This window comes from Myxocyprinus asiaticus, chromosome 11, assembly GCF_019703515.2.
Source record: "Myxocyprinus asiaticus isolate MX2 ecotype Aquarium Trade chromosome 11, UBuf_Myxa_2, whole genome shotgun sequence".
NCBI lineage: Eukaryota > Metazoa > Chordata > Actinopteri > Cypriniformes > Catostomidae > Myxocyprinus > Myxocyprinus asiaticus.
Window position 1 is genome coordinate 15,272,859 of NC_059354.1, and position 12,483 is coordinate 15,285,341.

General features: G+C 35.7%; 2 protein-coding genes across 2 annotated transcripts in view; one reads left to right on the forward strand and one right to left on the reverse strand.

Annotated features, from left to right (window-relative positions):
* LOC127448596 (UDP-glucuronic acid decarboxylase 1) overlaps window positions 1–809 on the forward strand; it is a 119,797-nt gene extending 118,988 nt beyond the window's left edge. The window contains exon 15 of the mRNA XM_051711261.1: window positions 278–809. Coding sequence (XP_051567221.1) covers window positions 278–409 — 132 coding nt within the window. The 3' untranslated portion in view covers window positions 410–809. The remainder of the gene's footprint in view (window positions 1–277) is intronic.
* Window positions 810–1,991: 1,182 nt separating this feature from the next.
* Window positions 1,992–6,941, reverse strand: ecrg4a (ECRG4 augurin precursor a). Its single transcript, XM_051711275.1, has 4 exons — window positions 6,797–6,941; window positions 5,261–5,302; window positions 4,660–4,823; window positions 1,992–2,356 (listed from the first exon to the last, which is right to left on the reverse strand). Exons 1-4 carry the CDS (start codon window positions 6,864–6,866, stop codon window positions 2,207–2,209), a joined length of 426 nt encoding a protein of 141 aa, XP_051567235.1. The 5' UTR covers window positions 6,867–6,941; the 3' UTR covers window positions 1,992–2,206.
* Window positions 6,942–12,483: the final 5,542 nt, after the last annotated feature.

Consider the following 12,483-nt stretch of genomic DNA (forward strand, 5'->3'; position numbering starts at 1 on the left):
TATATATATATATATATATATATATATATATATATATATATATATATATATATATATATATTGCATTATATAGAAAATCAGATTTGGCTTTTTTATCTGATAAGTCAAAGAAATAATCGCTGATTAATCAGTTACCTACTGTAAGTAATCGTTCATTGCAGCAATAATAGAATGTATGATTGTGTGTGTTATGATCATTGATTTACAACAGCATCGAACGCAGCTCATCCAATCTGAATTGAGAGAACGAACTATCCGTTTCACTTTGTATTTGTAGGTGCCACTGGAAGAAGGATTGAACAAAACCATCCAGTACTTCAGCAGAGAGCTGGAGCATCAAGCCAACAATCAGTATATTCCCAAACCCAAAGCTGCACGGATGAAAAAAGGGAGGCCCAGACACAACTGAAGAACTGTCAGTCTCAAGGATGTTGGGATAATGGAGGACCTTAGACATCCAGCAGCCATTTCACACAGTGGGTTTCCCAAACCCCAATTATAAAGATCTTTTTGAGAAAAAAAGAAAGAAAAAAAATTGTTTTCGCCATGCTTTGAAAAGCAACTCAGGCAGAGAGCTGTCTCTAAAGAGTTAGTTTCTCAGTAAAACGTGCCTCAGAGATATCCAATTTACAGACTTTGCCTTGCACTTTGATTTTTTCAGTTGTCTGTTATTTAAAAGCAAGCTTAGACCTTCATTAATTCATTTTTGTTGTGTTTACATTCAGCGGCGTTTTAATTAATGTGATCTATTTCTTTTGTATCATTGTCAATGCTAGAAGTCTTTTTTTTTTTTTTTTTTTTTTTTTTTTACACCTCATCTAATGTTGAAATTTACTATGGATATTGGTGAAAGAAATGTATTTTAAGATTTTGAGTGTTTGGCCGGAGCAGGAAACCTCACCCAGCTCTGCCACGAAAGATTTGAGGACACTGATGAAGGAAAAAGCTTTGGGAAATGTTCTTTCTGCTTTAACCTTTGTGGTAATTTTGAAAAGCTGTGGTTACCTTTTGAAACTTCATACAAATCTTTGAACCTATAATTGATTTCAGGTGAAAAAATAATATTTTAATAAAAAAAATTTACTGTGATTTGCACTGTGTTCCCTTTTTAATCTCACTTTGTCTGCCTTTCTGCTCAATGGTGACATACCTACTTCCCATGTTTATTGCTATTATCTCTGTTGCGGTGTTTCCAGCTCATAAATCCTTCAGCTTTTTCTGTCCCTCCTTCCTTCTTTCCCTTCATCACTGATAGTGGAGCATGTGTGTCATTGTATGTTACAAAACCACACTGTTGCTATGCAGACTACGACAGCCATGTGAGGGTTGATGGGAAAAGTGGACTGTCAGTAAAAGAGGGGAGTTGCTTCCATGGAACACAAAAGGAGAAATCAGAATGTTAGCTTGAGTTCCCATTCAATTTCAATGTATGCAAAAAATAAAAAAATACAATGAAAGTGAATGATGACTGAGGCTAACGTTCTACCTAACATCTGCCAAAGTGTTCATAAACTTCATAAACTGAATTCCATAGAAGAAAGAAGTTCATACATTTACATATACCATGTCATATTTTCCTGTCATTGTACTCCTCTTCCCTCGTGTCATTCTAAATCTGCAAAACTCTCTTTAATGAAACACGAAATGTGACATTTTTGAATACTCTAACAGTGCCATATTCAATTTCAGAGCTACAGCTGCATGAATCTCAGGTGAATGATGACATGCTTATGAAGTCTCTTCATCACACAAATCGTATGCCTTTAGAAGACTTGTAATATATCCCATATTGAGTCATAGGGACTGCTTTTATGATAATTTTATGGAGCTTTTTTGTCATTTTGGTGCTTGACTGCACCCATCCCCATTCACTTTCATAATATTGAAAAGAGCGGCCAGGATATTCTTCGTCTGTTTTCCTTAGAATAAATAAAATATTCACAGGGCTTTGGAGCAGCATAAGACTGAATAAATGACTGAGTCAATGAATGCACAGTTTTTAAATTTTTTTTTTTAAAGGGCTTTATTCTTGATTTCTGTCTATTGCCATTTTGCGAAAGGAAGTACATAAAAAAAAACAGCATATGCAACAAAAGGAAGCAAGCTGACATCTCTGCAAAGTAAATGAAAGAGAGAGATCATGTCAACCACCTAATCTTATTAAGTTCTTTGCAGCAGTGAAGCGATTCTGAAAGGAAAAGGGGTCTTAGTAGTAGTCATAGTTGACGTTTGCCCCATGCCTGTATGACCCAGCACCCCGAGGTCCCATGGGTGCATTTTCATCATAGTGATGCTGGCGACTCTGGTCATTGGAACGGTAGTGGTCCATCCAATAGGAGAGGTCAGCTTCAAGTCTCTGAAGGAAATACAAAAATCAGTATACTGTAGGGTCAATGAGGTATTGTTTGTTCGGATCTAGAACATCATAAGTGTGTGTACAGTATGATGCTGGGAAATTATATCACAGAGACCCTCATGACTGTGTTAAGGTCAGTTGTGACATTGGAAGGCATGCTTATGATTTAAAAAAAAAAAAAAACATTTTAATGTATAAAGATGCTATTCTTTGTAAGTTATTTTTACTATCGGAAGTGCTATACAAATGAACTGAATGTAATTTTTACTATAAATATGTTTCTTTTGAAAAATAATACTTAAGATGTGAATACAAGGAAAAATATTTTAGTACTTTTAACTTGATGGTTACACCACTTGATATTTTTAGAGTTATTAAAATGTGTGTTCAAAATATTAAATGTTTTTTAAAAAGGTACAAAACCACAGGCATACAACGATTACATGACTATTTTAATTGTTGGTTAATTGTTGGACGTCTTTGTCCATTGCAACGCGTCTGACATTTTTTTAAGCATCTAACGTCATGAAAGCTGTCAAGTTAAGGGCTGTTCATACCATAATTTTTTTTCAGTTGTTTTCCTATGTAACACATCTTTGACCTTTGCGCCGCATCTCTCAGTTTCTCGTGCTGGAGCGACTTGTTTTTTAGACCAGAAAGTCAAGTGCTAAAAACATGCTCGAGACACCTGCGTTCTGCTGTGTTCATAGCTCTGCATCTATCTTTTATTAGTTCAATCTCAGGTTGCATGCATATTATTTTCAAAAGAATGTCTTGTGTGTACTGCCCACTGATGTATATAGATCAGTGGTACTGCCCCTTAATGGAACTATTGTATTCACTGAAATGGAAAGAGTCTCATGACAACTCGTGATAATCGTACGAGCTGGTGAAATTAAAAGATATCAGAAGACTTGGCTCCTGTGAAAATTGACTATTTATATTGCTATACAGGCCAACCAATCAACAAACAGAATTTTATATTGATAAAATACAGGCATCAAATTTTAGCTAGCCTCCTCTTCAACACTTTATTTTAAGAAAGGAAATGACAGTGAAAAAATTGGCTTACTCTTTCTGTATTTATACAATACAAATGACTGATTGATGTCAGTAACCTGTAATACGCCTCCTGTGTCTCGCTCCAAACCATGATGTTTGCTTTCTTCAAGTCAAGACATTTTTATTTGTATAGTGCTTTTCACGATACACATAATTTCAAAGCACCTTTAAAGAAAATCATACTGTAATGTCTGTAATGCCTTAAATGACTTTAGGTCCCCAGTGAACAGCTTCATTGAAAATCATGATTAATGTCTGTCTTCCGTTGTAAAGAACAGTTATTTTTGTATAGCAATCATGGTTAGGTTAAGGGTTTGGGTAAGGGGTTAGGCTTTATGGTTAGATTAGGTTTTGGGTTTTTGTTAGGGGTTACACTTAGGAAAATGTATAAGGACAGAGAAAATGGAGAAGAAATATAATACTTAATTTGAGTCTGATTTTAACTGTGCTGATGCATGGCATTAAGTCACAATGATTGATTTCACAAAGAACATTTTTAATAAACATGCTGAAGTGTTGGAAGTATTGAAAACTACAGTCACTTTTCAAATAGTTGGACCTTGGCAGTCCAAATTGCATGTAAATGTAACAGGGCTTTCACAAATGGGGTTTAATTCTGTATTCTTGTTAATATTGATGGAATTGACAATGTCCTTCAAAAAGTTTTCTATTTGTATCCTACTTAAAGTTTAGAAAGTTTTTATGCCATGTTTATTTAAAAGCACATCTAGAACAGAAGTTGACCCAAATTTCTCACAAACGATTTCTGAAGAGTCAGCTGAAAGTAAAGAAACCGTAACCTAAATAACTGAACGAACCTAAAAGAAAATTCATTGGAAAGGAACTGATGATGTCCCTGTTGCCTTTGATGTGTACTGCTTAGAATGCACCCTGCATCAAAACTTCTCTCTAAGGATGCAGAGCTAGGGAATACAGTGAGTAAAAGAGCAACAATCAAAGCTGACAGCAATTTTCACAGGTAGAGGACAGCATTAAAATTAAAAAAAAAAAAAAAAAATACTTGAAACATACAGGTGATAGATAAGTCAAATAAAGGCAGAGGTACAATACTTCTTCTGAATGCCTTTTAATGGTGGCATGTCCTGAATTGTCTGTTAGTCAAGGACATTTGATTTCAATGTATTAGTACTTAATAAACCATTATAGATCCTTTTTTTTTTTTTTTACATAACATCAAAATGGTTTATAGGATTTTAAAAAGATAACACCCAAGCACTTACTGCTTCATCAAATCCCATGTACATGAACTGTTGGATCCACTGTTGAACATCTGGGCGGTTGCGTTCCCATAGATTTCTTTTGGGCCTTTTTAGGGATGTCAGGAACTGTTTGGCCTTGGACGGAGTTACTGCCACTGCGGCAGCTGGTTTTACATCACTGTCCACTAGTGAGAGACAAAGCAAAGGGACAGGAGGACACAAATGGGGTCATAGCAAGCCCATAGAAATGTATGAGTTTCTCAGCAAAAATCATATTATCAATGAGTATATTTGCCTTGTTTTCCTGTAAAAATATCTAAACCTCTTTAAAACAAGATAAGTTTACCTGAGAAGAAAAGTATTACAAATATTAAAGACCCAGTCCATGTCTATTCTCTTTGAAGCCAAATTTAAAAATTGTCTAAATTAACCATTTGCAGATATATATTTGTGTGTGTGTGTGCCTAAACAGGCATAAAACAAGACAAAGATACTTATGGAGATTATTTTAGGCAGATAACGCAAGGGTGTTTGAATGTAAAAGGAATGAAAGCAAACCGATCTATACAGATATCATAAAACATGCACTGCAAAAGTACTGACAATATGTGAAAATGAGCACCTCTTTTCAAGAGTTTTTCCAGCGTGTTTTCGCTTGCAACATCTAGAAAAAATATACAGTATATATAAAAAAAGTATTAGTTTTACATGTTTTTTGTAAAAGAGGCAGCACACTATGGCAAGCTGAATTGACTTTTAATCACGTGCAGGATATAAACTGTTGATATCAACAACTAAATATTCTAAATATAGATCAATGCAGAAAATGCTATTTCTTGATATCAGGAATGTAATTATTAGTGAAAGTGATCATTTTCGATATTAGTAATTACATTTGCACAATTTAAAACATGAATTCTTGATGTCAAAAATGATGTCATCACTCATTGATATCTGTAACTGCATTTTCACTAGTAGAATACAGATATCTAAAATACATTTCTTGCTAGTTGAAATTCTAATTTCACATATCAGCAATGCACTTTATTTATAATTTTTATATCAATAATTGCATATTTACTAGTGCAAATGTCAATTCCTGATATCAACAACTGAATTGCAACTAGTAAAAATGCTCAGTTTTGATATCAGTAATTTGGTTTTCATTAGTGCCAATGTTAATTTCTGATATTTGTCGTGATTGTAACTACAAAAAAAGAAAAATAAAGTGTTTTAAGATATCTTTAATACTCTTCAATTTATTGTTCAGATGCACAGGTAGCTGTCTAAACCTGCTGGGCATTATCTCCTGGTGGTTGGGCAGCAGTCAGGGACATCTCCCTGCCACCCCCTGTGGCTGGACACCGGATCCTTTCCATTGCTTCTTGTTCTTGTATTCCCATCAAGACATTCCTCCTTTACAGTTCATACCATGCAGAACAGGGTTCAATATCCTCCACAAAATGAATATACTCAGAGTGCTCAGTTTGGCACTTTCAGCAAGGACTGAAACAGATTCTTGTTTCTGTCTTATTTTGCCATGTATTCAACAAACTCTTTGAGGAAAGTCTGACTCACTCAATCTTACACTATTGGGAGGGGGGGAGGGGGGAGAGAGAGAGAGAAAGGAGGGACATCTTAAGGTGGAGAAGATATGCTAAAACAAGACTACACGAAGATCAAAAAAACATAGTCCTAATAACGTGCAAGTAGGCGTAAGACTTTTTTGACGTTTTTGTGTGTGTGTTTGTGTTTGATTTACCACTGTGGAGGTTTCATAACTGGTAGCTACTATTTCACAAATGTCACTTCAAAAGCTCTTTTCATGAGCTTTGCTTCTCTCCAGTTGTTTATATCTACCTCTCCTGCACTTTTCCACATTTAATATGCTGTATCACACGAGCCGTATCAATATAATATCCCACCCCCCAAAAAAGAAGAAATTCCCTATTTTAAATATGCACCCCACAGATCAATATTCAAATGAAAAAGCACATTCAATGTCAATGACCTTTTCCACAGTAAAATGAAAGATACTTTTCCATACTTCATACACTCCCCCATTTGTACTTCAATGCAAGAAACTGTAGCTGACAGCTTTGAGAGAAAAACCCTGAGCTACAAAGGAATGAGAAAAGAGGGATTGAGATAACTTTACCCGAGAGAGCCAGTAAGGTCAGTAAGGTGACAAATGTGAGCAGGTGCAGGTAAAACTTTTGAGAAACCATGATTCCTAGTCTTCTTCTCCACTGGTTTGTACAACAGTGTTCTGCAAGCAAGCGAGTAGAGAGGAGAGGAGAAAGGAGGAGAGTGCCCCCAGGAAGCCCACGCAAACATTCTCAATGGAAACTTGCCTGCAGCTGGCAAATTACTTTAAAACTAAGGCAGCTAACAGAAAGGCCCTGTACTCTTGCACATTTAAGCGATTACACATGTGTTCTCCACATTTGTTGGAGTTGCAGCTCTCAGTACTAAAAAGTGATTCAAGTTTTATATGAGCTGACTTGTTGAAACCTTCCTCTTTATTATATTCAGTTATGATAAATAACTGTGCAACAACAGCATTAAAAAACTGATTAGGCTGTACACAATTTCTTAATCGCAATTCGATTCTATTAATCATAATTTTTAGATTGCAAATTAAAGCTGTTTATCAGTGCATGCAGACACTGTGATTTGTACAAATCAGATGCATGTGCATATTGGTTTAAGATATTTGCCTGTAGATGTCCAATCAAATGGATTTGTTGCCACTTGCTTACTAATCTAAGCGGTGAAGGGATGTTGTGTCTTGAAGTGACTGTTTTTTTACTGACGCTGTAGACTAGTGCATATTTTCCAGAGCATATGGATTATCAGGACTGACTGGCAGACTATAAACTATTGTTTATTCCATTTAGAAAGACCCAAACTTCACACAAGTGAAAGTTTGATTGACTTGCAGTCATTCTCAGAATGTTTAAAACTACTTTTCCATGCAGGGCTTGCTTTGTGGCTTTCAGAATTGCAATACACCAGAAACACTAGAAAAAGAATACAAATTCAGAATGGGCAGAGTACCACTTTGCACAGTGAGATTGGGAAGGAAAAATCATTTGTGAGTTTTATTTCACAAATTCAGTTTCTCAAACTGTGTGCAGTTCACAGCATGAATCAGATATTCCTTGAGATTATGTGGAAGTTTTTTGTTAGTGCCTTTGCCTTAATCTGCATGTAGAGTTTTGTGGAACTTGAAGGAAATAAGGTCATTTCTGTACAAACAGACTGCTGAATAGTGTCAGATTTTTTAAAACATATTAAACATAAAAATTTGCCCCCTTGGAGTTTCAGGGGCATGTTTTCCTAATTAGGTAGGTCCTTTGAATGAGATGTTAAACCGAGGTCCTGACTCTATGTGGTTATGAAAAATCCTCGGGCACTTCTCGTAAATTTGGGGCAGGACTATCTGTTTCTTGACCAATTATATATACAGTACATATTGGGGTGTAACCCCGGTGTCCAGGCCAAATTTACCCCCCTTGGCTCTCATCAATCATGGCCACCTAATAATCCCACTCCATTAATTGACTGTATCTATTCTCTCCTCTCCACCAATGGCTGGTGTGTGGTGAGCATACTGGCGCACATCCAGGTGGATGCTGCAAGCTGGTGGTGGTTGAGGAGAGTCCCCTGGTCACTGTGTAAAGTATTTTGAGTGTAGTGTCAGAAAAGTGTTACAGTATATAAGTGTAATGTTCACTAGGCCATTTTTCTATAACCATGTAAAAACACAAACTGTGTGTCTTCTTTTTATGTAAAATGCTTAATTTTATTCAGTTAATTAAAATATATACTGCATCTGAATAATTTGAATAATTAACTAGGCCTAGAAAATAGTATTTCAAGAAATGCATCAGATGTTTAATAAAAGAAAAAGAAATAAAAAACAAATAATTGGAATTCATTGCGGGGGCAACTGTGGCCATCACAATTTGGTGCTATTTTTGTCACTTTCATGCATTGCCCTGGTTAATATCTGACGCTGGTGCTGAATAAATGATATGTCGTCAGTGGTATTTACCTGAGATTTGCTTTGGCTGTTAGTTATTGCATGACAGGAAAATAGCCCTTCTGTGCAGTTAAAGGTGAATCGAGGACACAGAAAAACACCTGTAATTCACTCACAGTATGGGAGTTCTGAGGCTTCATAATTTTAATATCTAAACATTTGATATATGCAAACATTTCATGATGGACAAATTATTAAATTGCAAAGGGAAAATAAATCTTATTGTGTATTTTTACCTTAAGTAGGAAAAATAGGTATATATCATTACCAATCTTACTTTTTTAATTTCCCAAAATGAACCTTTTAGACTGACCATCTGATAGTTAGTCTGAACTATCTCTTTAAATATACCATATATATATATATATATATATATATATAAACAGGGATATGACATGCAAAAATGTTGTCAAACCCACAGATCTGAGCTCTAAAAAAGAGCATGGACAAGAGTGGAAAGTGGAAAAGTGCCAGTCACCATGTAAAACCAAAGTCATTATACTCCCCCAGAATCCAGTTCTTTGCTCAGCAAGGTAGTAAATTGCAATTTCAGACCACAGGCTTGTGAGAACACAATTTGGTCTCTCAGCAGTGCTGGCAAATCATCTAGGTAGGGTTGCACCAGCTGTGCATAAGGTCTCACTTAAGTTGAGACGTAAAGTTCACACTAAGGGCTTAGTAACTACTAGTTAGTTTGTACTTAATTTGGTTGCACCACATGTTCTTAAGGTAAGACTTAACTAGAAGGTCGTAAGCTCTCCGAAAAGTAATGCGTAGTCGCATAATATGATGTTTACCTGTATTTATCCAATGAACAGCCTTCAAATTTGTACACAGAAGTGTTAAAAAAAGCTGTGCATTTCAGTTTGATCTCGTTACGGTTGATGTACAAACCTTGTTTGCTCACATAACTGTCAGCTTTAATAAATGATATCCCAATTGAAATATGATACGTAATAAAACAAGATATAATTAATGGTATATTTAGCCTATGTAAATAACAGTATTCAGTAACTGTATCTAAAGGGGCAATAAATAAATAAGTACTAAAACAACAGGCTGGAAAAATAGACATTTATTCATTTTAACAACTATTTCGTATGTTGAAACTTGACACCGGGCCGCGTACACAGGAAAGTGCACCGTTAGATCGGTTTCCTGCTGAAGAAGTACGTTTTTTTACATAATGTTTTCTCCCATAAATTTAAATGCGTGTTACGCAACATCATTATATATGTCGAAAGGACTGAAGCCTGTCAACCAAATCATGAGCTCATTGATGTAATTAAATGAGTCTGCTTTTTTATTCCATCCGTTACTCCTGGTCGTGGCTTCCGTAAATATTTAGTTCATACGTAGGGTTATGTCCAACCTAAGTTTAATGGTGCAACACTCAAATATTTAGTAGCGCATAAATTGTGACTTAGTGCCCATTTACGCCACAACTAGACTAAGTTTTAACTTATGCACAGCTGATGCAACTGGCCCCTGAAGCCTTAGAGCACTTCCATGTGTCCAACCTACAGGTAACAGTGAACCACAATTAAGATTGCACTATGGTGGATGCATAAATGGATGCATAAACTCTAATCCAAATAATGTTCAGTGGGTTTGCAGTTTTCATTGTCTCATTCATATGACTTCAGAACAGGTGGCTGAAAGCTGTTGCAAAATAAAACAATTAAGAAAATAGTTGCAAATGGCATTTTTGGTGGTGGATCTGTCAATTTTTTCACATATTCAATATCCTATGGAAATATTACAGTTTTCCAGGGGTGTATTGAGCAATCAAAACAGAGGAGACTGGGAGGAACAGCAGATTTCCTTGATAAACCTGCAGACATGAACAGTTAACATGAATAGCAAATGATTCTTATATTAAGCAGAGATATAGCTGTTAGGTCAGAATTCAGTATAATAAAGAATGAAAGGTATTAGAAAAAATCCTGAATTTGTGTCCTGTGCTTGGAAAATACAGGGCTTCTGTGTTGTATTGAATCTTTGGTTCGGTCACAGTCTAATGATGATTCCTTCTTCACACAAAAGGTGATATTCAAGAAAGACAGATTTATGAAGTTTTTACAGCAGCATGAAATTAACTGTGACAATACCAACAGTTGGAGTGCTCTAACATTCATTCAGCTCAGTGTAGTTTATTATTAACATTTCTGTTCTTGTGAAATGTTCTAGTTCAATTGTATTTTCACAATGTTTTTTTGTGCTTGGGTGACGAACTCCTTGGGATATTGGCGAAAGCTTTTGGCCTTAAGGCTCGGTCACATTCAACCTTGCACTGTAAAATTCCATGGGTGAAATACAGTCATCTCAATGGGAATCCGTGCAATCATGAATTTTCCCTGTTGGACTTTCAGTAGTGAAGTAATTTCCAAAATTGAATTTCATGGGGTTTAAGTTTGTTGACCAATAGGAAGGTGTTTGGTTTGGCAGTGACTTGCAGCACTTCTTACAAAGCTACACAAAATATTCACAATGGACAAGTTCATTCATGACTTCACAGTTCACTCTCCTAGAGTATAAAGTACAGCATAAAAAAGAGGCTGTTTGACAATTAGATTTTGTGGGTTTCACATGACCTTAACATCCATCCACTCGTTTATTCGCCTGTGGAATTTCACTGTGTGAAGATAAATGTGATAGGGCCTTTAGTTCAGCACCTTTGGAACTGATTACTCCTACAATATGCACTTCAGTTCTACTTTTGTGAACATATAGTTTTACATCATCAACCTAAATAATGAAAAACATTCATTGTGATTATCTTAAGAGCATCATTTGCCATGTTACAACCCAGCTTGTTTCACGAGAGATCTATCCTTCCAGAATGCTTCCTCTGAGCCCAGGGGCCGGTTGCATAAAACATTTTTTTATTATTATTATTATTATTATTATTTGGGTTAAAAATCACTAAATTTTTTCATTAGAATAAATTTTGAAGCATTTTGTTCCACTAATAAGCAAATATTTTTAGTGAATGAAAACTGTATTGAGTGTCAACTGTCTGCCTTTTTTTTTTTAAAGCTGTTCAGTGTCTTACTTTTCCCACAATGCAATGTAAATTAGACTGTCTTATTAAAGACAACTGTGAGCTTGTTTTATGCAACAGGCATTCTATGGCATATTTAGCTAGTCAGACTAATTGTTAGACAAGTCTTAAGTTAATGGCTATGTTTATGCAACCGGCCCCTGATACTGATCTGTTTGAGATTGCTTTGTCACATTATGCACTGTACAGGGGTACTGTACAGTTTGTTCCAATATACTCCCTCCACCAATTTAAAATGGTACAACTGCTGTACAAATACAACTGCTACTGCTTACAGTATATATTCTATAAATTAACAAGATTTTTTCAGTTTCCTTTTTTTTAAAAATTACATTACACCAAATTTTAAACAATAATCTACTGTATTGGACAAGTACATCCAAAGTTTGTATAATTTACTGCAATTTGTAGTTCACTGGTGTCATGCATTGTTAATACATTTTGGAAGAAAGGAAGAGCAAGCAAGAGATAGACCTGGAAAATTATTCACAAAACAGATGGGGGGGGGGGTGAGGCTGCAAGATGATGTTCCATAAGGAAAAAGCATGTAACAGATACTGTATAGCCCAGTTAATAGAAGGGGAAAATTACACTGGAGAAGCCCATTGGGAAAAGATATCACAACATATTTTTCAGTTTTCAACCTCCTGCTCTGGATGGTCTTCTTGCCCAGGGGTGCTGTCATAACCTAGAAAGCTGGCAATGGGAAAGTGAGCCCAATAGGTTCTTGCCA